Source organism: Tachypleus tridentatus, chromosome 7 (genome assembly GCF_004210375.1).
Source record: "Tachypleus tridentatus isolate NWPU-2018 chromosome 7, ASM421037v1, whole genome shotgun sequence".
Taxonomy (NCBI): Eukaryota; Metazoa; Arthropoda; class Merostomata; order Xiphosura; family Limulidae; genus Tachypleus; species Tachypleus tridentatus.
In genome coordinates this window covers 5,387,622-5,410,762 of record NC_134831.1, presented here as the reverse complement: position 1 = coordinate 5,410,762, position 23,141 = coordinate 5,387,622, and the positions used below count along the sequence as shown (strand labels likewise).

Here is a 23,141-nt window from a genome sequence, read left to right as displayed (position 1 = left end):
CACAGCAGAACTAGTTTTGTGTTAATAATAAACGAACCACAATTATTTCTCTGAAAGTCAACCTCCGGTAACCCAGCTGTGATCTGTAGAGACTTATAATGCTAGAATTCAAGGCTCGATTCTCACGGTAAGTGCGTATAGGTTTTCGTTGCAACAAAGAAACATTCTTAGTGCCCCAAATATGCTTATCTTTACGGTTTCAAGGCGATAAGTTACACCATAATTTTGTTTATTATAGATGACATATAAACATCTTCACGATGCATCGTACTGTTACATTTAATAAAGCTGGCCCGGCATGGCCAGGTAGTTAAGGCACTCGACTCATAATCTGAGGGTCGTGGGTTCGAATCCCCGTCACACCAAACATGCTCACCCTTTCAGCCCTGTGGGGGCGTTATAATTTGACGGTCAACCCCACTATTCGTTGGTAAAAGAGTTGCCCAAGAGTTGGCGGTGGGTGGTGATGACTAACTGTCTTCCCTCTAGTCTTACGCTGTTAAATTATGGACGGCTGGCGCAGTTAGCTTTAGTGTAGCTTTGCGCGAAATTTCAAACAAACCAAACAAATAAAAATCTCAAAATTGTATTTGTGTTTTCGAATAGCAAAGCCACAGCGGGCTCTCTGCTGAGCCCACTGAGGGGAATCGAACCCCTGATTTTAGCGTTGTAAGTCCGTAGACTTACCGCTGTACTAGCGGGGGGCTCAAGATTGTCTTCCTATGAAGATTTGTTTTTAGGTGTGTTTTTTGGTGTGTTTTTTTAAGAGAGAAAATCCTGTTTTGACTCTAGTACATGTTTAGACATATAGTCTCACGGGTATTTTAGGATATTTTCGTACCGTATGAGTAGCTGTAACAAACAACCTGTAGTTACTGTGTTTTAGCATTTCGCCAATGACGTTCGGAACATAATTGTTTAATAGGTAGGAAGATTCTCATAAAAACATTGTTAATACATTTCATTTTATTGATTTCGTATTACAATTTTTTTTCTTTATCAAACTAATTCAATATTTTGTATCTTGAAACTTTGTGAGAAATCTGTTTGCGTTAGGGTTACGGATTTACATATCCGGGATTCGATTCCTCTCAGATGTGTGAAACAACAAAATTACGAACGGTTTTTCCTTTTTAACGAGCCGATCGTGACCTAAAGGTTAATATTTTCAGTGAAGAAGGTAAATTCGGGGTTCGAGTCCACGAAAAATAACAAAAACGTTCTGTATTTTGAGCTTCTAATTCGTTGTAAATGTGATAGTCAGTTTCGTTATTTGGTTAAGAGTTTTCGTTTTCGCTTTTATGTTTTGTCACACATCTAGTCAACAGTTCCAGATTAAGAACGGATACATCTTAAAATCAGAGGTCTCTGACGTCATCATTTCACTATTGTGCCCCGTTAGGTGTCCTTCTTGCATACAAATATCAAATACTAAATACTTTTTTTTATTAATCAGATTAAGTTCTTAATGTAAATTTTTGGTAGGTAGTAGAGATGATTTGTTGATTCGAATCTTTAGAACAAGGCCACACTGGGCCATCTGCTATGAACTTTATGGATCTCCAGTGTTATCGTTGAAAGTCAGTAGACTTACCGTTGTTCCACCAGGGGGACAAGTAGTAGAAATAGTTGCGAAGGTTCTCCTCGCGGAACGTTGGCCATTATCAGAGATTAATTTTGCTGTTTATTTCAAGAATGTTGATATTTCTTTTACGTTTATCATTAAAAATCGGGAAACACGAAAGCAGTAAACTGGTATTATATTGTATAATGTATGAGTCAGATTAAGCTAATATTGTATACTGAAACTATAACTCTTCCATTGTTGTTTTAGCGGTCACGTGCTTGTTTTACAGGTTAGCTTACCAAGTCAAGTTTCGTTAGAATCAAGAACATACGGTCACATGTTTACTCAAACAGCTGTTTATAAAGGGAAAATAGTGGCTGTAAAACAGATGACCCTCATTAAGAAAACAGCGGACATTCCACGAGAGATAAAGAAGGAAATGAAACTGGTAGGCCTACAATACCGTGTACGAATATGTATGATTATGTTTAAATAAACAAGGAAATGAAACTGCTAAGCCTACAATACACTGTATGAATATGTATAATGATATAGCAATAAAAAAGGAAATGCAACTGGTAAGCCTACAATATACTGCATGCTTATGTAGAAATAAAGAAGGAAGTGAAACTGTTAAGCCTACAATATACTGTAAGATTATGTAGAAATAAAGAAGGAAGTGAAACTGCTAAGCCTACAAAATACAGTAAGATTATGCATATTATGTAGAAATAAAGAAGGAAGTGAAATTGGTAAGCATTCTACTTACACATTATGAATATATATGATTGATTTTGTATTGATTAAAATTAAATGAAATTGTTAAGCCTACTTTTACTACACAGTGCGAATGTTCTTGATTATCTGAAACCGTTTGAATTCATAAAATATCACAACTTTTTATCTATTACCACCTATTATATAACTACTTTTGCACCTGGAAATGTTGTTGTAATAATTATCATACGAAGTATTTATATTATATATCTTATATTATCTCATTTTCTCTTCTTTTTTTTTTTTTCAGATGCGGGAACTTTACCATGACAATATAAACTCATTCATAGGCGCATGCGTTATTCCAAACAAGCTTATCGTTATCTCAGAATATTGTCCGAGAGGAAGTTTACAGGTATAGTAATTACGTTGATAAGTTGCTCAGATAGAAATGGCTTTGAATATTCTGAGCTGTTTTGATTAAATCAACCATATTAATAGCATTATTTTCAGAAAAGGTCAAAATAATTTCTTTATGTAATTAATTTTGTTTTGATTAGAATTAATAGAACTAACAATGCAGGAAAAAATTTTAAATTTGCTAAAGCTATTTTAACCAAATCAGGACCTGGTATGTTGCTCCTGCATCTTGCACGTGCTTTGCGTGACATTTGAAGTTCCTCTCCCCAAAAAAATATCCTTAACTTTTATTGTCCTTATTTCTGTTATGTAATCAAGTCAAGTGTCGTTTGCAATGTATTCTGATTTTATTATCGTTTCATTTAATGAATAATTAATTTATCCTCTTGTCGCTGTAACACGATGTAAATGTAAGTGTGCTGACACCAAACGATTTTGTAAAACAATCGTATAGCCGATTCTTGCGAGTGAACGTAGGCAAAACAAAAGATGATTGAGATTGTCGTTTATTTGGTTCCTTGTTTCCTCAGTTTATGAATCCCTTAAACAATCTAAGTTTGTCAGTAATAATTTATTGTTTGTTGTGTATTTTGTGTTTTTTGACATTTCATATAAAGTTTTAATACAAAAAATATAACATTTCTTTTCATAGGATATTCTGGAAAACGAAGACATTCGTTTGGACAATATGTTTATAGCGTCTCTAGTTTTTGATTTGATCAAGGTACGAGATTAACCACATTTTTTCTCATAAACTTAAATATTTGTAACAAAATGTTTGAAAAAAATGAAAACTTTGAAACATTAAAATCAAATACAAATCCGCGAAATATTATAAACTTTAATAAAGTCTCGTTCTTTTGTGGATGAGATAGAAACATTTTTTGACTACATTATCATATCCAGCATACTTTGAAGCCAATGTTCCAAACAATGTAAACAAAATGTGAATTAGAGGCTACACTGTTATATCCATCATACTTTGAAGACAATGTTCCAAGCAATGTAAACAAAACAAGACGTGAATTAGTGGCTACACTGTTATATCCAGCATACTTTGAAGACAATGTTCCAAACAATGTAAACAAAATAAAACGTGAATTAGTGGCTACACTGTTATATCCATCATACTTTGAAGACAATGTTCCAAGCAATGTAAACAAAACAAGACGTGAATTAGTGGCTACACTGTTATATCCAGCATACTTTGAAGACAATGTTCTAAAGTATAATATATTTATGTTTCGAGTTTTATGTTTTTTAAATATATATATATGCACACACACACACAGAGAAAGCACAGAAAGCATTGTTTTAATGTGTATTATTAGGTAGGTAAGCCTCGTCTCGTAGTGTTTTTGACGTAATTTGTTTTTTACTTCCTCCTCAGGGTTTAAATTTTCTCCATGAAACTGAATTACGTGCTCATGGAAACCTCAAGTCTTCTAACTGTGTCGTCACCTCTAGATGGGTGTTAAATATCACCGACTTTGGGCTACACGAGTTAAGAAACAACAAGGAAAATGAATCGACTGGCGAATATGAGCATTATAGAAGTGAGTGCCTGGACTTAAGCATCATAGAAACGATTTTTATGAGCTGTTAAGATAAGCTGTCGTTGAGGAGAATTACTACAAATTTCAGCTTCCGATCTTTGTTATCTCGAACTTTCACGAGATTTCAACAACATATAATGTTATTTTGTCTTAACCCTCGTCCTGAAAAATTAGATTGTCAGTGGAGACTTAGAGGAACTACTTTCGATAATGGTGCACGTTTCTTTTCATACTTTACATTTATAGCACTTGTGTCACATATTCTATAGGAGTAGAATATCACAGGCATAACTAGGGTTTGGAATGACTATCTTTTGTTTCAGCTCCATAACGTGAGATAGTTTGCTGGAATAACACTAAATTACAGTAGTTTAAAAGCATCTGAAGTATAAATAACCCTTGGTATTAACATTTTCACACCAAATTTATGTTAATTTATACACCACATACACATGATTATTAATGAAAATCTTGTACTATATTTTATATCGATAGAATACCCAAGTGCTGTGATTCCACTACACAAGTAGTTTAGTGGTAATTCTGCAAATTTACAATGCTAAACATTGTGATTAAATACTTGTAATGGGCTGCGTAGAGATAGCTCACTGTGAAACTTTGTGCTACAAACAACGAAAACCAATTACAGTGCCAGTTGTTAATAACACCGTGTTCACAGAAGAATTAAAAAATATATATATAAAAGAGCGACTTAAATATATTGTTAAAAATACTACTTATAAAAAATTAAAATTTAATCCAGAATTATTGTTCTAGCATTTATGGCAAAACTACTAAAACTATCATATCCGCTGCTTCTGTCTATAATTTTAAGTTTCTGGCCGGAGGGAAGGTAGCGAATCAGGCTTATGTGTGTGTGTGTTTTTTCTTATAGCAAAGCCACATCGGGCTATCTGCTGAGCCCACCGAGGGAAATCGAACCTCCGATTTTAGCGTTGTATATCCGTAGACTTACCGCTGTACCAGCGTGGAACAGATATTTTGTAATCTAGCCTATATAAAGGCCAACGTGTCTCATGTCACATCACGCTTGATATCTCGAAATAAGAGTAGTTTATAAAAGCTAAAATGGATTTGTCAAAATATTATAGTTCGATTACTACATTCTCATAACGACTTTAGTAGCAGGTGTGCAAGAGAGCAATGAAGGAGATGACGTGAAGCCTTATAAGTGCAGTGAGTGCTGGTTTTATACGTTTGAAAGTAAACATAGATAACAAAAATATTAGGTTATACTTTTGTTGCTAAGCAACATGACATAAAAGCCATTGTTGGAACGTAATGTTACCAAAACACACTGGATTATTTTTTTTTACTGAAGTTGTTAATTTCAATTAACCTGATTGATTTTTATTATCATTAATTATTCTATGAATACGCTAAGAATTCATTTAATTAATTATATTAATTCTGATTGCCTCAAAAAGAAAAAAAAAGGATGTTTTACTGCTTGGCCGACACTTTTCTCTCTCTTCGTTGGTCAAGCTTGACCAGGTGTTTAGGACCGCGGGTTCAAATTCCCAAAACAACAAACTTGGGTATTACAGTCAATCCCATTATTCGTTAGTAAAAGAGTAGCCCAAGAGTTGGTAGTGAGAGGTGATGACTAGCTGCTTTCCCTCCAGTCTTGCACTGCTAAATTAGGAACGGCTAGCACAGATACCCTCGTGTAGCTCTGCGTGAGGCTTGGCATGGCCAAGCGTGTTAAGGCGTTCGACTCCTAATCCGAGGGTCGCGGGTTCGAATCCCGGTTGCACCAAACATGCTCACCGTGGGGGCGTTATAAAGTGACGGTCAATCCCACTATTCGTTGGTAAAAGAGTAGCCCAAGAGTCGGCGGTGAGTGGTGATGACTAGCTGCCTTCCCTCTAGTCTTACACTGCTAAATTAGGGACGGCTAGCACAGATAGCCCTCGAGTAGCTTTGCGCGAAATTCAAAACAAACAAGCTTTGCGTGAAATTCAAAAACAAAAAAGCTTTATTTCGCAAAATTTATTTCGGTTACCTATGAAATAAGAGGTTAGGGTACACTATGGGGTGGGGTGGTAGTACTTGCCCCCCTTAATTTTTTTGTTTCTTATTAAACTTGAGAACTACCGACATTTCTTTTCTCTTGTAAGACTGAATAATCTGATATCCAGGAACTGTGGTTATCCTATCGTATTGATATGAAACTTATATCACCTTTTATAACTCTTTAGTATACCTGACAAGAATACATTTTGTTAATATAAAACCATACACACACAAACACACACACACCTGTGTATGTGTGTTAACGGAAATCTTTTTTTTAAAACAATGCATAGGTGTTCCCTTAACATATTTTCCTGATATCTTTACATCACATGACGTTGTAAGGAGAGGAGCTAGGGGGTAGTCACACCCACCTTCCTCTAAACGATTGAAAGTACGGTTTAACTTTGTGGCAGCGATTTCAGTTTTTCTACATGAGAGCGATGCCAAACGATAATGACGTTTGATGCCGCGCGTAGCGCGTGTAAATCATGTTTTAGGCCGTGTACGTTACACCTGGATGGAGGGTATAGCTCACACACGCTGTCCCACCATCCCCACGAACCAAACAAATAAATGTAGCGTCATGCCCGAGTGCGTTTTCAATAATTTGTTCTTCAGGCTGTAATTTTTTTTTTTTTTATAATTATAAAACTGTAAATAATAAAGTTTGTCGAACCTGAAACGAAACCATCAAGTAAACCGGATGATGTTTGTATATAATTATTTTTTATACATTCTATTTTTAACATGTTTACAGATCTCTTGTGGAAGGCTCCAGAACATCTGCGAGACCCATATTTACATCCAAAAGGAACGAAGGAAGGAGACATCTATTCATTTGGCATCATTCTTCATGAAATTATTGGCCGTCAGGGACCGTATGGAGGCTCTGACTTAAGCCCAAAGGGTAGGACGTTTACAACACACTCTGAAATAATTTAATATCAGAAATCTTATTGGTTGACAGAACGACTGATACTTTTCTAGTAAGCTTACTAGGCCTACGTAATCAAACGTGATTTGTTCAAGGAATTATTGTTCCACCAATAAAAGCACTAGCTTATATAACACTGTTTTTTGCTTAGTGATAAACTTAAGGTAATAAATATTTATTAGTAAAGTATTTATAGTTTTACTTATTGTGCTTTCTCCTTTATTGGAATGTAAAATATTATATACTGTATTATATTTATCAAGAAATAAGAGTGAAATAGAAACCCTGTAATCCAAGTGTTTTCGAAAGGTGTCCAGTTTGCCTCTTAAGAAGAAAGGTTCACCTTTCGAAAACACTTGGATTATAGGGTTTCTATCAAGACTTATTGAGTTTACGTGTTTTTGTAACATCAGGAATATTAAGAAATAAATATATTCTAAGATCAAAATTGTATTTCTTCACCATAATATTGATGATTTTGTGTTTCAGAGATAATCAAGCGAGTAAAAGATATGCCAGACATTAACGAGGCGTTTCGGCCAAATCTCAGCATACTAGAATGCCAGGATTATGTGCTTCACACTATGTGTGAATGTTGGAGTGAAAGGCCCGAGAAACGACCTGATTTCAGGGAAATTCGCTCGAAGCTTGCCAGACTTCGTCAAGGAATGTAAGTAAAGTGCAATATGTACAGAGATGTATTTAAATATTTGTAACAAATTAAGTTTTTCTTTACTTTAAGAGCTAAATTCTCACTTATCCCTAGAATAACTTAGGATAAAGAACTATGATTTATAAATATGTGTATAAAATGTCAACCATTCTGCTATATTACTGTTCAAATATGTAAATATGAAACGTCAACCATTCTGCTATATTACTATTCAAATATGTAAATATGAAACGTCAACCATTATGCTATATTACTGTTGAAATATGTAAATATGAAACGTCAACCATTCTGCTATATTACTGTTCAAATATGTAAATATGAAACGTCAACCATTATGCTATATTACTGTTCAAATATGTAAATATGAAACGTCAACCATTATGCTATATTACTGTTGAAATATGTAAATATGAAACGTCAACCATTATGCTATATTACTGTTGAAATATGTAAATATGAAACGTCAACCATTCTGCTATATTACTGTTCAAATATGTAAATATGAAACGTCAACCATTATGCTATATTACTGTTGAAATATGTAAATATGAAACGTCAACCATTCTGCTATATTACTGTTCAAATATGTAAATATGAAACGTCAACCATTATGCTATATTACTGTTCAAATATGTAAATATGAAACGTCAACCATTATGCTATATTACTGTTGAAATATGTTAATATGAAACGTCAACCATTCTGCTATATTACTGTTCAAATATGTAAATATGAAACGTCAACCATTATGCTATATTACTGTTCAAATATGTAAATATGAAACGTCAACCATTCTGCTATATTACTGTTCAAATATATATATACTCTCAGCTATGAACCTTCCCTATGCATTCATATCCACTAATAATTCAATACTTTCATTTATTTGAACAATGGCTAAATCTAATTGTATTTAACTTTAGAGCGAACTTCGGCTAATTTTCACAGATGTGTCGCTAAAACTACAGGGTGTTCGGAAAGTCACTGTGCACTTATATATTTATTAAGAGACATGTTTCAATATAGAATACAGGAGGTAAATATGAATGACAATTATAAACAATGTTGAAAGTGACCCCAGTTGGCATCAATACAGGCCTGGATCCTTCTTATTTTGTTTCTAAACACCGCTATCAGTTGCTGGCTTGAAATAGACTGAATAAAATATGATTAAAATCTGCACAGTGACTTTCCAAACACCATGTATAACATCTGATAAAAATGCTTCACATTATCCAGGATATTACAATAAAATAAAACCAGAAAGGTCAACATAAAGAGAGCAGTAACAATCGTTATTCAACGATAAATCGTAGTTTAGCTTCAACCTCAAAGATGGTGGCTTCTAATACACTGCTGGCCAAAATTTTAAGGTCAATGAACATATAGAAAAAAATATGCATTTGGCGTTGTTAGACTCAACCACTTATTTGAGTAGAGCTTCGAAAAATGAAAATAAAAAAAGGGAAAATAAGAAGAAAAACCTTTATAGAATTTAATAGGGAGAATGTGAACACTATGAAATTAACTTAAATACCAGCTTGTCAAAAGTTTAAGACCATACTGAAATGAAGCATTAATCAGTAAACACATAACCATATTTAGTCATTTCTGTTCAAGCATTTGAGTTGTTAACATATCCCACTGACATCTCCTGTTGACAGAGTTTGAACGTGGCAGAATTGCCGAGCTGCAAAAGCAAGGTCTCTCTCAACGTGCCATCGCTGGTAAGATTGCTGTTGCAAATTTCTTAAAAGACCCTAAGGGATACGGAACGAGAATTTAAAGTGGTCAGCCCAAGAAAATTTGCCGGCGTTGAGCCGGAGGATTCGACGAGTCGTTCGGCAAGACACTAGCCGATCGTCGAACCTCATTAACGTCCTGACGGACGCAGAATGTAGCTCAAGAACAATAAGACGGCATCTACGAGAGAAGGGTTTTAAAAACCGTAAATCTTCAAAGGCCACTCATCCTTCCACACCACGAAACAGTTCGGTTAAACTTTGCTGAGAAGCACCAAACATGGGACGTAGAAAAGTGGACGAATGTTTTTTTCTCCGATGAGAAAAAATTTAACCTGGTTGGTCCAGATGGCTTCCAAAGTTACTGGCACGATAAGGATATCCCACCAGAGACATTTTATACACGACACAGTGGAGGAGGTTCCATCATGATCTGGGGTGCTTTCTCCTTCCATGGAACAATAGAGATTCAGGTTATACAGTGGCGTCAAATAGCAGCTGGCTACATTGGCATTTTGGAGAGAGCATCCTTATTGACTAAAGGCCCTCACTTGTGAGGAAATGACTGGATCTTTCAACAAGACAACGCTGCAAATTACAATGCCCGCAGGACAAAGGACTTTTTCATGGCGAATAACGTGATTCTTTTGGACCATTCAGCGTGTTCGCCCGAACTGACCCCATTGAAAATTTTTTGGGCTGGATGGCAAGGGAAATCTATAGAAATGGACGTCAATTCCAACCAGTGCATGATCTTTGTGAAACCATCTTCACCACTTGGGATAATATTCCAGCCAGCCTTCTGCAAACGCTTATATCGACCATGCCAAAGTGAATGTTTGCAGTTATTCGCAATGACGGCCGTGCAACTCACTACTGAGACCTCTTGTTGGGCATTTCCTACCCTGTTTAGGACTTTTTTTGATATGGTCTTAAACTTTTAACCAGCTAGTATTTAGGCTCATTTTATAATGTTCACATTTTCTCTACTAAATACTAAAAAAGTTTATTTTTTTATTTTCCCTTTTCTTATTTTCATCTTTCGAAGCTCTACTCAAACAAGTGGTTGAGTCTAACAACGCAAAATGCATATTTTTTCTTTATGTTCATTGGCCTTGAGATTTTGGCCAGCAGTGTATCATTTTGTGTTGGATTAGGTTTGTCGCTGAGCGCCGCATCTCGATTTGAAACAAACAACATGACACTCAGGGCCAGAATTAACTTTAAAGAACTGTATCTTATGGAAGGTTGCCAGAAATGAAAGATTCCAAGTGTCATGTTTTTAGTTTTTTATTGTTTCTTTGTTTCCTAGTGAAACATAAAAGTGTTAAAAATAGAATCTTATATACAATAATTATCATATAAGTATATCTTAGGTTTAAAAAATAATATATAGATAAAAATCTTTCATTATTGTAAATTACTACTATTCAACTCACCATTGGTTATACTTCCTTCTACACTTTTATTTTTCTAAATTAGAAAACTAAATATCATGGACAACATGATGGACATGATGGAAAAATATGCCAATAACTTAGAGGATTTGGTGGACGAGCGAACAGCTCTACTTCTAGAAGAGAAGAAAAAGACTGAAGCTTTGCTACACAGGATGCTTCCAAAGTAAACACGGTTGTTGTTGTAAAGACGTTATATCTTTATTGTTCTTGTAACAAGTAGTCATTGTTCAAAACGCGATACATTCTTGTTGTTTTTGTAACAAGTGATCGTAATTCTAAAGACGTTATATTTGCTGTTGTTGTACTATGTGGTCGTTCTGCTGATTTGGTAATTTTACAAAGTTATGAGGCACAGATTAAAACAGTAAACTAAATCGTGACGCACAGTTTAGTACTGTAAACTCGATCATGATGGTAAAAACTCGATCTTAACTCACATATTAAGACAATAAACTCAATCGTGACGCACACGTTAAGGGTATAAACTCGATCTTAACACAGATATCAACGTGTGTCACGATTGAGTTTACAGTATTAAAGGTATAAACTCGATCTTAACTCAGATATTAATACTGTAAACCCAATCGCGATACACGTTAAGGCTATAAACTCGATCTTGACACATATATAAAGACGGTAAACTCAATAGTGACGAACACCTTAAGGTTATAAACTCGATCTTGACTCACATATTAAAACAGTAAACTCAATCGTGAGTGTCAACTGGTGTTAAAGTTCATATTCTTCTGTAATTTTGTTTTCTTTCGTTTTGCTCATAAGATCTGTGGCGGCGCAGTTGAAACGAGGAGAGCCGGTAATACCCGAAGCTTTCAACCACGTGACTATTTACTTTAGTGACATAGTCGGTTTTACGTCCATGTCTGCTGAAAGTACACCAATGCAGGTTAGTGTTCTCATGTGATGAAAGACCATTTCAACACACACTCACCTTTGTGTTAGCTCTTTAAAATGTATCTAGGTCGAGTAACACGTGTCTACTGATAAAACTAGATTTGAGTGGGATTTTCTGCTGGGAAAAAAACACTTTTGTTTAAACACAGAACGTCTCGGTATATAAGTTCACATGTTTCATTATATAGATTAGAGATACACCAATTTACATGTATGAACTAACGTATAATCGTCTGTGATAGGCTTAAGAGATACAGTGATCCATATGTGTAAAAAACTTACACTTATTTCATGATATATTACACCGTATTTCTTAAGGATGTAAAGTTTATTGTTTCTCTACAGGTCGTGTCGTTTCTAAATGACCTATACACTGTATTTGACGCCATCATCAATTACTACGATGTGTACAAGGTGGAGACGATAGGTGATGCCTACATGGTAGTTAGCGGTCTTCCAATTAGAAACGGTGACCAGCATGCTGGAGAAATAGCATCCATGGCTCTCGAATTGTTAGAGTCTATAAAAAGTTTTAAAATTCGACATAAACCAGATCATTTGTTGAAACTACGTATTGGGATCCACACAGGTATGCCACTATTTTATACGTTGTATGTCCTATGGTTAGTACTGGATTATCTACTGTAAATCTTACTGATGGTATTGGATTTTCTGTTGTAAATCTAATTATTGGGATTGGATTATTTCTTGTATTTTGCGTGATAAGTATTTGACTTACTAGTGTCAGTTGTATGATTTATATATATATATACACACATATATATATATTGAAGTGATTCATTTTGTGGGTAGCATATTACATATTATGACAAACATAGGTCTGTTCATTTCCGGTGTATATCTATATGGGTAAGTAGCATACTTGAACAGGTCACTGCGACCAAAATTACCTTAAAATTTTAATATTTTAAAACAGAACTTTGGATGTAAAGTAAACGTTTTGTTACAAAACTTTGAAAATAGTGAAGAAAAATAATCCAACTAACAACGTATCAATCAGTTAATATTTACTACTATTAATAGACATTAATTACTAATTCGTTGTATTATTCATATTACTTTTAACCTGTTACCATCTTCAGAAAAGTCTCATAAGGGCAATTGTCTAATGCTATATAGTGTGCTACCTATGCTCTTTTCACCAGTGAAGCGAGGGAACCCAAATATCCTTTAGTGGTAGTGGTCGAAGCTAGAATGCCCTTAATAAAGAAATTGTTGTCCTGTCCGTCCATCTAGAGTCTTCCCACAATTTTGGTGGCCAATCTGAGGTCTTCCCACAGTTGAAGTGGTCATTCTCGGGCCTTATACAAAGACGTCAACAGACGAACAGCGAAATGTTTCATTTAAAAAAAAAAAAACAAACAATTTCACAATTAATTTATAGTAACACAAAAACAAGCAAGCAATTCATAATTAATCTTAGATGGTAGTATAAGCTATTACCCGTGTCGACGATCAATATCCAACAATATCTAATTGCCACTACCTAACAGTACAGTACAGTAACTCTATGATTGCCACTACCTAACAGTACAGTACAGTAACTCTATGATTGCCACTACCTAACAGTACAGTACAGTAACTCTATGATTGCCACTACCTTCGGTAACTGTACCGAATCTGTATTTCTGGATCTGTATTTTTTGAAAAAAAAAAGTCGAAATTTACATCTTCGTCTTTGAAGTATTTTGTTTGATTTTTAGCACTAAACTTCATGATGTGTTATAACCGAGGGAAATGAAACCCCGAATTTTAACTTTCATGTCCTTGAACTTACTGCTGTTCCACCGAAGGAGTTTTTTTAAAAAAACCCTGTAGAAACAAGCCCTGATAAATGTTGACTTTAATACGATTTTTTATCCTTGTTTTGTTATAGCTAATGCCATAAAGACTCACTGGTCAGTTAGTAACCCCACACCATTAGTTCAAGACACATTACTCAAACTTCTAATTGATTCTGTTATCGTATAATAAATAATCCGTGATGATGGATTTTGTTATCTGATGATGTTATGGTATAGACTAACATTAACTTAAAAATCTAAAGTGACAGTTAATTATAATTAATCTCAATTTACAGTAGCAGACAAAAAATAAGAAGGCTCTATGAACATTCTACCTCAGGTCATCACTTGGGTATCCTTGTTGTTAGAAGTATTCTCGGCCCAAAGTAATTGATATTTACCGCCATCTTTTAGTGACAAACCGACGTGTAGGGTAAATATTTCTCTGAATCATGTAGTAACCACAGGAAAAATAGCCCATTATGTGCCTTTACGCTTGACATAAAAAACAAAGTATATAATTATTTGTTTATTTTTTCCTCATCATGTAAATATCCGCCCTTTGTTCTTTCTCAGGTTTAATTACACGGATTTTCCAGGCTTCAATTTATAGCATATCGAAAACTTTTCGACCCATGTTATCTGATATTTACTGCCATCTCTTAGTGAGAAATAAAACTATATGTAAATATTTTCCTTCAGGAAACTAAGTTGTTTTTCGTTGTTTCTCAGGTTTAACTAAATTTGTTTCGCTGACATGTGTTTGTGATGTTATGAAACCATTAACAGGAACTGGAAAAATAGAATTTTAAAGTTAAAAACTGTAGCTAACAAGTTAGAATTTTTAGAATAATAAAGATTTTTCGTCATTTTTTTCCGCTTTTAAATAACATCTTAATGAAACTGAGGCTTAGCAAGTGAAACAATTGCTTTGAAAAATGTAAAAAGATGTTAGTTCTACAAGTTTGTTTGTTGTTGTTTTTCCAAATTCCTCTCAATTTGTCCATTGGAGCTCGAAATTGTAAGTGTGTAACAAACATATTTTTTTTCATGTCTATCGCTTAATATATTTAAACGGATTATGGCGTTGCAACCGTAATTACGTAACAGTCTCTTACATTGAGAGACCTTTCTTTCGAAGTCCTGTTCGTTTAACTGTAAGAAAAGTATCTTTTATCTTTAAAAACAGGTATCACTATGACTGCCATAGTCTATGAGCTCGTCGATAGACCTAATCCGACAACTTCACGTATTTGCCGATAGACCTAATCCGACAACTTCACGTATTTGCTAATTTCTTGCGTTTCACGAAACGTACGTCATACTCCTTATCACTTCACTCAGAAAACAGACTTCGTATTCCGAAACTGAACTAACTAATACCTCACTACTCAATGTAACTTAATTAATAGCAGACTTGAAAATCAGTAATTGGCTATTCTAGTCTGAAACGCGATTCATAGTACCCAAAACGTTTCATACCTTGGGATGAAAGTCCAGACGTTAAGACTTTTGCACATAATCTGACGTTTTGTTTGTTTGTTTTTTGAATTTTGCGCAAAGCTACTCGAGGGCTATCTGCGCTAGCCGTTCCTAATTTAGCAGTGTAAGGCTAGAGGGAAGGCAGCTAGTCATCACCACCAACCGCCAGCTCTTGGGCTACTCTTTTACCGACGAATAGTGAAATTGACCGTCACATTATAACGCCCCCACGGCTGAAAAGGAGAGCATGTTTGATGCGATGGGGATTCGAACCCACGATCCTCAGATTACGAGTCGCACGCCTTAACACACCTGGCCATGCCAGGCCTACTCTAACGTCAAACTATCTCTTGTGAAACAACAGTACAAAATTGTAAATAAAAAAAGACAACCTACAATAACACACCTTTATACAATGCCACGGATATTACACGGTATTTTTTTTTGCTTTGTTTCTTAAATGTAAAGGCGTTAAAATACAATATAATACTTCTAGAACCACGAAGTTCTTGTGTATTCTACTGAAATATTCCATATAAATTTTAAAATCTTTCTTGTGTTATTAGAGAAGTATGTTAATATCCAAATCACGTTGCCGAAATAGAAAATTTCCTTATTTTTTATTTCTACACTTACATACAAATATAATTTGCTAAAAATGATCAAATTATTTTTTTGTAGCAATGATTCGTGTTATGAAATATAGCTTATTAAAATACGTTTTATGATTTCAACTTTATTCGCTAGATTCGTTCAATAATGGAATAATTAAGTCATACTCTGATGGAATTGTGGGCTCAATTCTCGTCCTTTTATTTGTGGAAGCGTATAATATGGCGGTTAATCCCATTATCCGTAGACGGTTAAGAGGGGTTAACTCACTCTCTTCTTCTCAAAATTATAAAATAATAAAAATGTTTATCGCATTTACTCACAGGTCCTGTTGTAGCAGGAGTTGTAGGCCTGACTATGCCAAGGTATTGTTTGTTTGGTGATACAGTAAACATGGCTTCTCGCATGGAGTCTAACGGCGAAGGTAACTAGTTTCCTTATGTATAAATTCCACTTTCATTTTTGTTCCGTAATCCATGTTTAGTTCTTAATTCGCGAAATTTAAATATATTAGTTCATATAACGAACTGAATATTACAACTTGTACTAGGTTTTGCTTTTTTTAGAGAAAAGCCACAATCTGCTAAGTTTCCCGAGGAGAACAAAACTCCTGATTTTAGCACAGTAAGATCCTAAGACTTACCGATGTCCCATCGTGGGGATAAAACTGATTATATCTCCTTGTTAAACTGGTAATTACTACATATTTTACAGGCCTTGAAAAACCTTTACTTAGATACATAATATTTGTGTGCAATATTGTAAACCTCATAATCTATTTTTTTCAAATTATGTATTTGCTGTTTTTATTTTTATAATAAAATTGTCCAATTACAAGAGCTGGAAAATTCCATCCAGTATCTTTAAAGAAATATTTTCTGATATTTTGGAAGAATGAAAATTGTCCTACGTTAATGTTATTATTAAAGCTATTATTTTTATTATCTCGTAGCTTTAAAGATTCACGTTAGCCCAGACTGTAAGGATTATCTTGATAGACTGGGAGGTTACATTTTGGAGAAAAGAGGGGTGATACCTATAAAGGTGGGCTTGTGTGTTTCAAAACTCTTTTTGTTCTTCTTGTTTTATATGGCGGCAAAGAAGAGAAACTTTATTTTTGTTAGCATTTTTAAGAGCATAATGTTGTTTGAGTGCTGACATAAATGGTCTGACAGACACGTTTTTTGTTTTGTTTTTACAAGTTTAGATGTCGGTTGGTTGTAAGTTGCATATTTATTGGTTGTTGTTTTTTTTTCGAAAAATAAGTAATTTGATACATTCATGACATATTGAGGTTCTGTGTTACTTAGATGTAAGAATATAAAATCTTTTTTAGTTTATTATGATATTATTATATCAGAAGTATCGGTTCATAAACTCATAGCAGTTTGGCCATGCGGTGGAGTTCAGGATTTCGAAGCTCGTGAGATGACGTCGTATCTGAGTAAAAATGCGAAATGGTCCCCGCAATTTACGGTGCGATTGCGTTATGAGAGTGAAAGTTAATCTTAAGGATGGTGGGTGGTTGGGTGGGTGTAAAAATGCTTCAACTGTGTTTTGATTTTTCCTTGGTAGTTCATTTCAGAGTTAGGGACAGCGACAAACGTATCGAGTATTTAGTCGCAAATAGAAATTCGTCATTTTCGTACCTTGATAAAGCGTTTCAAAAAATGTTATAGGTTGTCGTTTACAGAGCTATCAATCAAAGAGGCGAATTATGAATACAGAATTCTTAAAGAGCTACGTTATATACAACTTCAATTAAATGTTTTATACAGTTTACAAATATATGTTTTATGTAATAATTCCAGAACGTACGAATTTGGAAAAAATAGCTGAAATTCATGTCCGTGTTTAAAATTACCTGTTCACCTGTAACAAATTTAATTTGGCTTGTGGCCACTGTTTATAAACAGAATAAGTTCATGCTATTATATATTATTGAAAGTATGATACTGTTGAGAATATAATATTATTGAAAGTATGACACTGTTGAGAATATAATATTATTGAAAGTATGACACTGTTGAGAATATATTATTGAAAGTGTGACACTGTTGAGAATGTGACAGTTTCTTTGAGAAGAAGTAATGATATAAAGTAACAGCTTTACGCCGTGATTTTAATGTTACAGGGTAAAGGAAACATCAGCACGTTCTGGTTGCTAGGTTGCAAACACTGTCGAGAACCTCTCGAAATCAGACTTCCTCAGCCGCTCTTTAACACTACCTGTGATTCCGACTTCAGACCTCGAGGCTTGAGGACGACGGGAAACGAGATTACAAGGCGGTGTTTCCACCTGAGATGCAGAGACACCAGCCCCGCCTCAAGAGTGAACGACAATGACTCTTTTCAGGGTTCGTTGAATCAGATTCCGGCTTTTCTGAAGGTGAGTGAAAACAGTCCTTGCTCAAAACGAAGTCTCAGTTCTAGCAGAGGAAGAATTTACCGAGTAAACGACGAAGCTAACAGACAGTCTTACTGCAGTAACCATGGAGACATCGAAAACAGCTCTGCGAGTGACCAATTCTCACAAATCATATCATCAGTTCCATGTTCCTCTCGTGAGGTAACGCCAAATGCTGTAGATGGCGACTCATTGAAGTCATACGTAGAACGAGAAAACAAAAAATTGCCAAACGGAATCGTCAACCTAAACGAAAGTCAGAAACCTCTGATAGAGAGTGGTAACAATTGTGGTGACGACAGGGGGTCGTTTGACGGCGAAAGGAGAACCCGATTCAAAGCGCCCTCGTGTGAAAAGCCTTCTAGAAGATGGCTCTCTTATAACGATATAATATATCCTTCAGGATCGAGTGGGACGTTAAAAGGATTTTTTGCTGGACTGTTGGGACGACGCCAGCAACTAACAGACGTTCGGCGTTTTCCAAACCCTGGCGACGAAACAAATAAACTTCGGAGTGAAAGCATTGCGGGCGAATCTGTTGTGTAACTATCCGAAATTATTAATGGCGAACGACGACACGAATAAAATTGCTAACATATGAAACAAAGCTTATCAGTTATAAACGCCCACCAATATATTATAATATTATTACTTTATGTTGAAGATGAATCTCACATAAGACTTGTTTGTTAACGTAAAGTTGAAATTAGATTTAGTCTTAACAGTAATAAAACAAGGCAAAGTACATCAATGAGGAGAAACGAAGCCAATAACAACTGTTGGATAAAGTTACCCAGGAAGAAGTTATAGCTACTAAGCGTTAAGTTGGAAAATCCAATGTACAATAATATACGGTTGTGTTGGATGAATATCCAAGTGTATTTAAAACACGGTAAAGAGCATCTGTCATGTTTAAGTTTCTGGAGTTATTACGGTCCCGTGATGAATTTCAAAGTGTTGCTGCTCTGATGGTCTGTTTCTTTATGGAATTATTTGTGTAAAAAGAAGAAAACAAAAAACGTTGTTGTTGTTCTAAAAACATTTATTAAATTAAGAAATTTTATTATAAATGAAATTTTAATATTACTGAATCAAGGAACAACTTGTAACACGTCAGATAGAAAATGGGCAGTGACTGTGTCTTCGAAGTGGGTCCAGTTTTTATTAGTTCGTTGACCACAATCGGTTATGCAACTTAAAAAAAAAAAAGAGTTGCTGGGTGGAAAAAATTTTTCGGACAAACCAAAAATTAAGTATTCTAGACAAACAAACAAACTGACAAAATAAATTAAAATATTCAGTACAAATGTTTGTCTGGAGTTATTTCTTTCTGTGATAAACAGATACATATTCTAAATAAGAAACATCTTACTATCAGCACGTGGGAAGTAGATAAACAATATTTGTATTTTAAAACATATAAAAAAATTCTTTTCGGCTCAGGTCTGACCCGAGATTATATCTGGTATAAAAAAATTCTTTTCGGCACAGGTCTGACCCGAGATTATATCTGGTATAAAAAAATCTTTTCGGCACAGGTCTGACCCGAGATTATATCTGGTGCAAAATAATCTGTTACTTTAGAACAATAAACTCACAACTGAGAAGTTTTTAACATGAATGAGCAGAAAATGTTGTATATAGAGTTTGACAGTTCTTGGAATGTCATCTTTTATTGTATAATTTCTTCTAATTTTAACCCAAATGTCAGTATTTTTCTTCCAAAGATGAATCACAAAGTGATATGTGTATTATTTAACTCGTTTTTAGCTTTTCTCTCTAGTTCCATTAACGATTATCCACCATATATCACAGTCAATAGACATTCAAATTGAAGGCCAAAAAAACAAACAAACTCATATTCGATATCCAGTGACGTAAAGAACGTCGACAAATAGATGCTGGCCAAGCATCGCCAGGTAGTTAAGGCACTCGGCTCGTAATCCGAGGGCCGTGGGTTCGAATCCCCGTCACACCAAATATTCTCGCCCTTTCAGCCTTAGGGGTGCTATAATGTGACGATCAATCTCACTATTCGTTTGTAAAAGAGTAGCCCAAGAGTTGACTGTGGGTAGTGATGACTAGCTGCCTTTCCTCTGGTCTTACACTGGTAAATTAGGGACGGCTAGCACAGATAGCGCTCGTGTAGTTTTGGGCAAAATTCAAAAACAAATAAATAAATGCTGGAACGTTCTAAAATTTGGTTTTCACACGTGATATAATAGTGTTCAAATTTTCAGATGCATCACGCGGACACTAACGGTTGTTACTCCTTATCTTTCGTAGTTTGTTTTTTTACATCTTTGTTTATCCAGATTCATAAATGCGCATATTTTTCTTTTTCTTATTTTGAGTAAAAGGAACGGAGTACATATTGTTGTAAGGCCAGTTTTTAGTTGGTAGATAATACTTGTAAATAACCGAAGGATGGCAGACAGATAATGTGTTCCCGATGTCCTTAAGTTAAATCTGAATATATATAAATAAGCAGTGAAATCATGCACGTGAGAGGGTGTTACGACGTAAGTTTGGTAACACAACTCAGTCCACAAACTTCGTTCAATTCTGCGTGTTTTTGGTCTTTAATTCAACTTTAATGATTACACTACGTAATTTTATTGAAAGGTTAAATTAGCCATCAAAAGTTCCATATACATGGTTTCCTCGTAAACTTCAAAACATTCTGAATACCAGATATATTATTTTAGAACTATTTGCGTTTCAGAATAACAAACATTAACAAACATGGAGGACTTTACATTTTGTAATAAATATGGTAAAATCTTAATCTTAAATATGTAACTTATTTTGTATAAATTGGAGTCCACATATAATTATAAGAGAACTGGTATGTTCTATCTCTTTTCGATTTATAAATATTTTATTTATGATTAAGACAAATACTAAAAATGGCAGCACAAACTTACACTGTCGTGGTTACACATAGTTTTCACTCAGCTCTCCCACTGTCGTGGCTACACATAGTTTTCACTCAGCTCTCCCACTGTCGACATAGTTTTCACTCAGCTCTCCCACTGTCGTGGCAACACATAGTTTTCACTCAGCTCTCCCACTGTCGTGGTTACACATAGTTTTCACTCAGCTCTCCCACTGTCGTGGTTACACATAGTTTTCACTCAGCTCTCCCACTGTCGTGGCAACACATAGTTTTCACTCAGCTCTCCCACTGTCGTGGCAACACATAGTTTTCACTCAGCTCTCCCACTGTCGTGGTTACACATAGTTTTCACTCAGCTCTCCCACTGTCGTGGCAACACATAGTTTTCACTCAGCTCTCCCACTGTCGTGGTTACACATAGTTTTCACTCAGCTCTCCCACTGTCGTGGCAACACATAGTTTTCACTCAGCTCTCCCACTGTCGTGGTTACACATAGTTTTCACTCAGCTCTCCACTGTCGTGGCAACACATAGTTTTCACTCAGCTCTCCCACTGTCGTGGTTACACATAGTTTTCACTCAGCTCTCCCACTGTCGTGGTTACACATAGTTTTCACTCAGCTCTCCCACTGTCGTGACAACACATAGTTTTCACTCAGCTCTCCCACTGTCGTGGCAACACATAGTTTTCACTCAGCTCTCCCACTGTCGTGGTTACACATAGTTTTCACTCAGCTCTCCCACTGTCGTGGCAACACATAGTTTTCACTCAGCTCTCCCACTGTCGTGGTTACACATAGTTTTCACTCAGCTCTCCCACTGTCGTGGTTACACATAGTTTTCACTCAGCTCTCCCACTGTCGTGGCAACACATAGTTTTCACTCAGCTCTCCCACTGTCGTGGTTACACAAATTTTCCTTAACGGAACTTTGCCAATTAAGTTTGAAGTTTTCTTACGGTATGAAGAAATGATATTCAAACCTTTTAAACTTTGTCAAATTCAAATTTTAGATAAGTAATGAAATATAAAAAAACATATTGTATATTTCTTTGTTTATGTGGAAATAGCCCTAATAGTGTAAGAAATATTTATTTATAAAAACACCGAGGAGAATCGAATCACAAATCATAGCGTTGTAACTCCGTAAACTTACCGCTGTTCCACCGGTAAGCCCGTTAGTGACAGAGCGGTATGTCTGTGAACTTACAACGCTAGAAACCGAGTTTCGATACCCTTGGTAGGTACAGTACAGATAGCTCATTGAGTAGCTTTGTGCTTGATTACAAACAAACAGCTCCAACGGTGAAAACGTAATATAGAAAGAGTTCAGTAATGTAGTTTCATCGATTGTTATTCCTTGGCCATTGAACTAGCTGGGCATAAGACAGCAGAAATAGTTTTAAACTACTGTTTTAATGTGGTCGCGTACAAATATCCTTAATTATGTTAGGTTATATGATTCATATGGCATTCTTAGTGTCAAGCGTTGCCTAGTTTACTAATTGCTGTATAATATAGTTCATATGTCAAAACCTTAGTGCCCAGCATGGCTTAGTGGCTAATAGCTGTACAATATAGATCCAAGAGTCTACGGTTCGCGTTCTTTCGCCACAAAATTGCACTCAGTGCCTGGTGACCGTGGAAGTGTTATAAGTGGGAATAATCCAAGAGTCGTTGTTGTGTGCTCTTTAGTGGTTGACTTCCCTTTAGTGTATTAGTTCAAGATTAGGGACAAACAGCACATATTAGTCCCTGTGTAGGTTTGCGCGAATATCCGAAACAAAGAACTTTGTAATTAGTAAACGTTTGTAATATTTGTTCTAAATACAAAATTAGAAATATTTTTTTGCGACATAAGCGAATAAAACTAGAAGAACGCAAATGCGTTGATTAAAATTGTCTCTATGAAATAG

The 23,141-nt window shown here is 35.3% G+C and overlaps 1 protein-coding gene and 1 long non-coding RNA gene across 7 annotated transcripts in view; one reads left to right on the top strand and one right to left on the bottom strand.

The window, feature by feature from the left end:
- Positions 1-23,141, bottom strand: part of LOC143255036 (uncharacterized) — a 56,164-nt gene that overhangs the window by 4,371 nt on the left and 28,652 nt on the right. The window lies entirely within an intron of this gene.
- The window catches only part of LOC143255034 (receptor-type guanylate cyclase Gyc76C-like), a 118,275-nt gene that overhangs the window by 87,641 nt on the left and 7,493 nt on the right, over positions 1-23,141 (top strand). For 3 of the 6 annotated variants that reach the window (XM_076510048.1, XM_076510051.1, XM_076510050.1), the window contains 12 exons: positions 1,857-2,015; positions 2,595-2,699; positions 3,357-3,428; positions 4,095-4,260; positions 7,058-7,207; positions 7,724-7,904; positions 11,132-11,272; positions 11,890-12,013; positions 12,367-12,610; positions 16,246-16,344; positions 16,873-16,964; positions 18,055-19,634. In XM_076510048.1, coding sequence (XP_076366163.1) covers positions 1,857-2,015; positions 2,595-2,699; positions 3,357-3,428; positions 4,095-4,260; positions 7,058-7,207; positions 7,724-7,904; positions 11,132-11,272; positions 11,890-12,013; positions 12,367-12,610; positions 16,246-16,344; positions 16,873-16,964; positions 18,055-18,873 — 2,352 coding nt within the window. In that variant the 3' untranslated portion in view covers positions 18,874-19,634. Of the gene's footprint in view, positions 1-1,856; positions 2,016-2,594; positions 2,700-3,356; positions 3,429-4,094; positions 4,261-7,057; positions 7,208-7,723; positions 7,905-11,131; positions 11,273-11,889; positions 12,014-12,366; positions 12,611-16,245; positions 16,345-16,872; positions 16,965-18,054; positions 19,635-23,141 lie in introns of those variants that run through there. The other 3 variants (XR_013030416.1, XM_076510052.1, XM_076510049.1) reach the window with 2 other exon arrangements.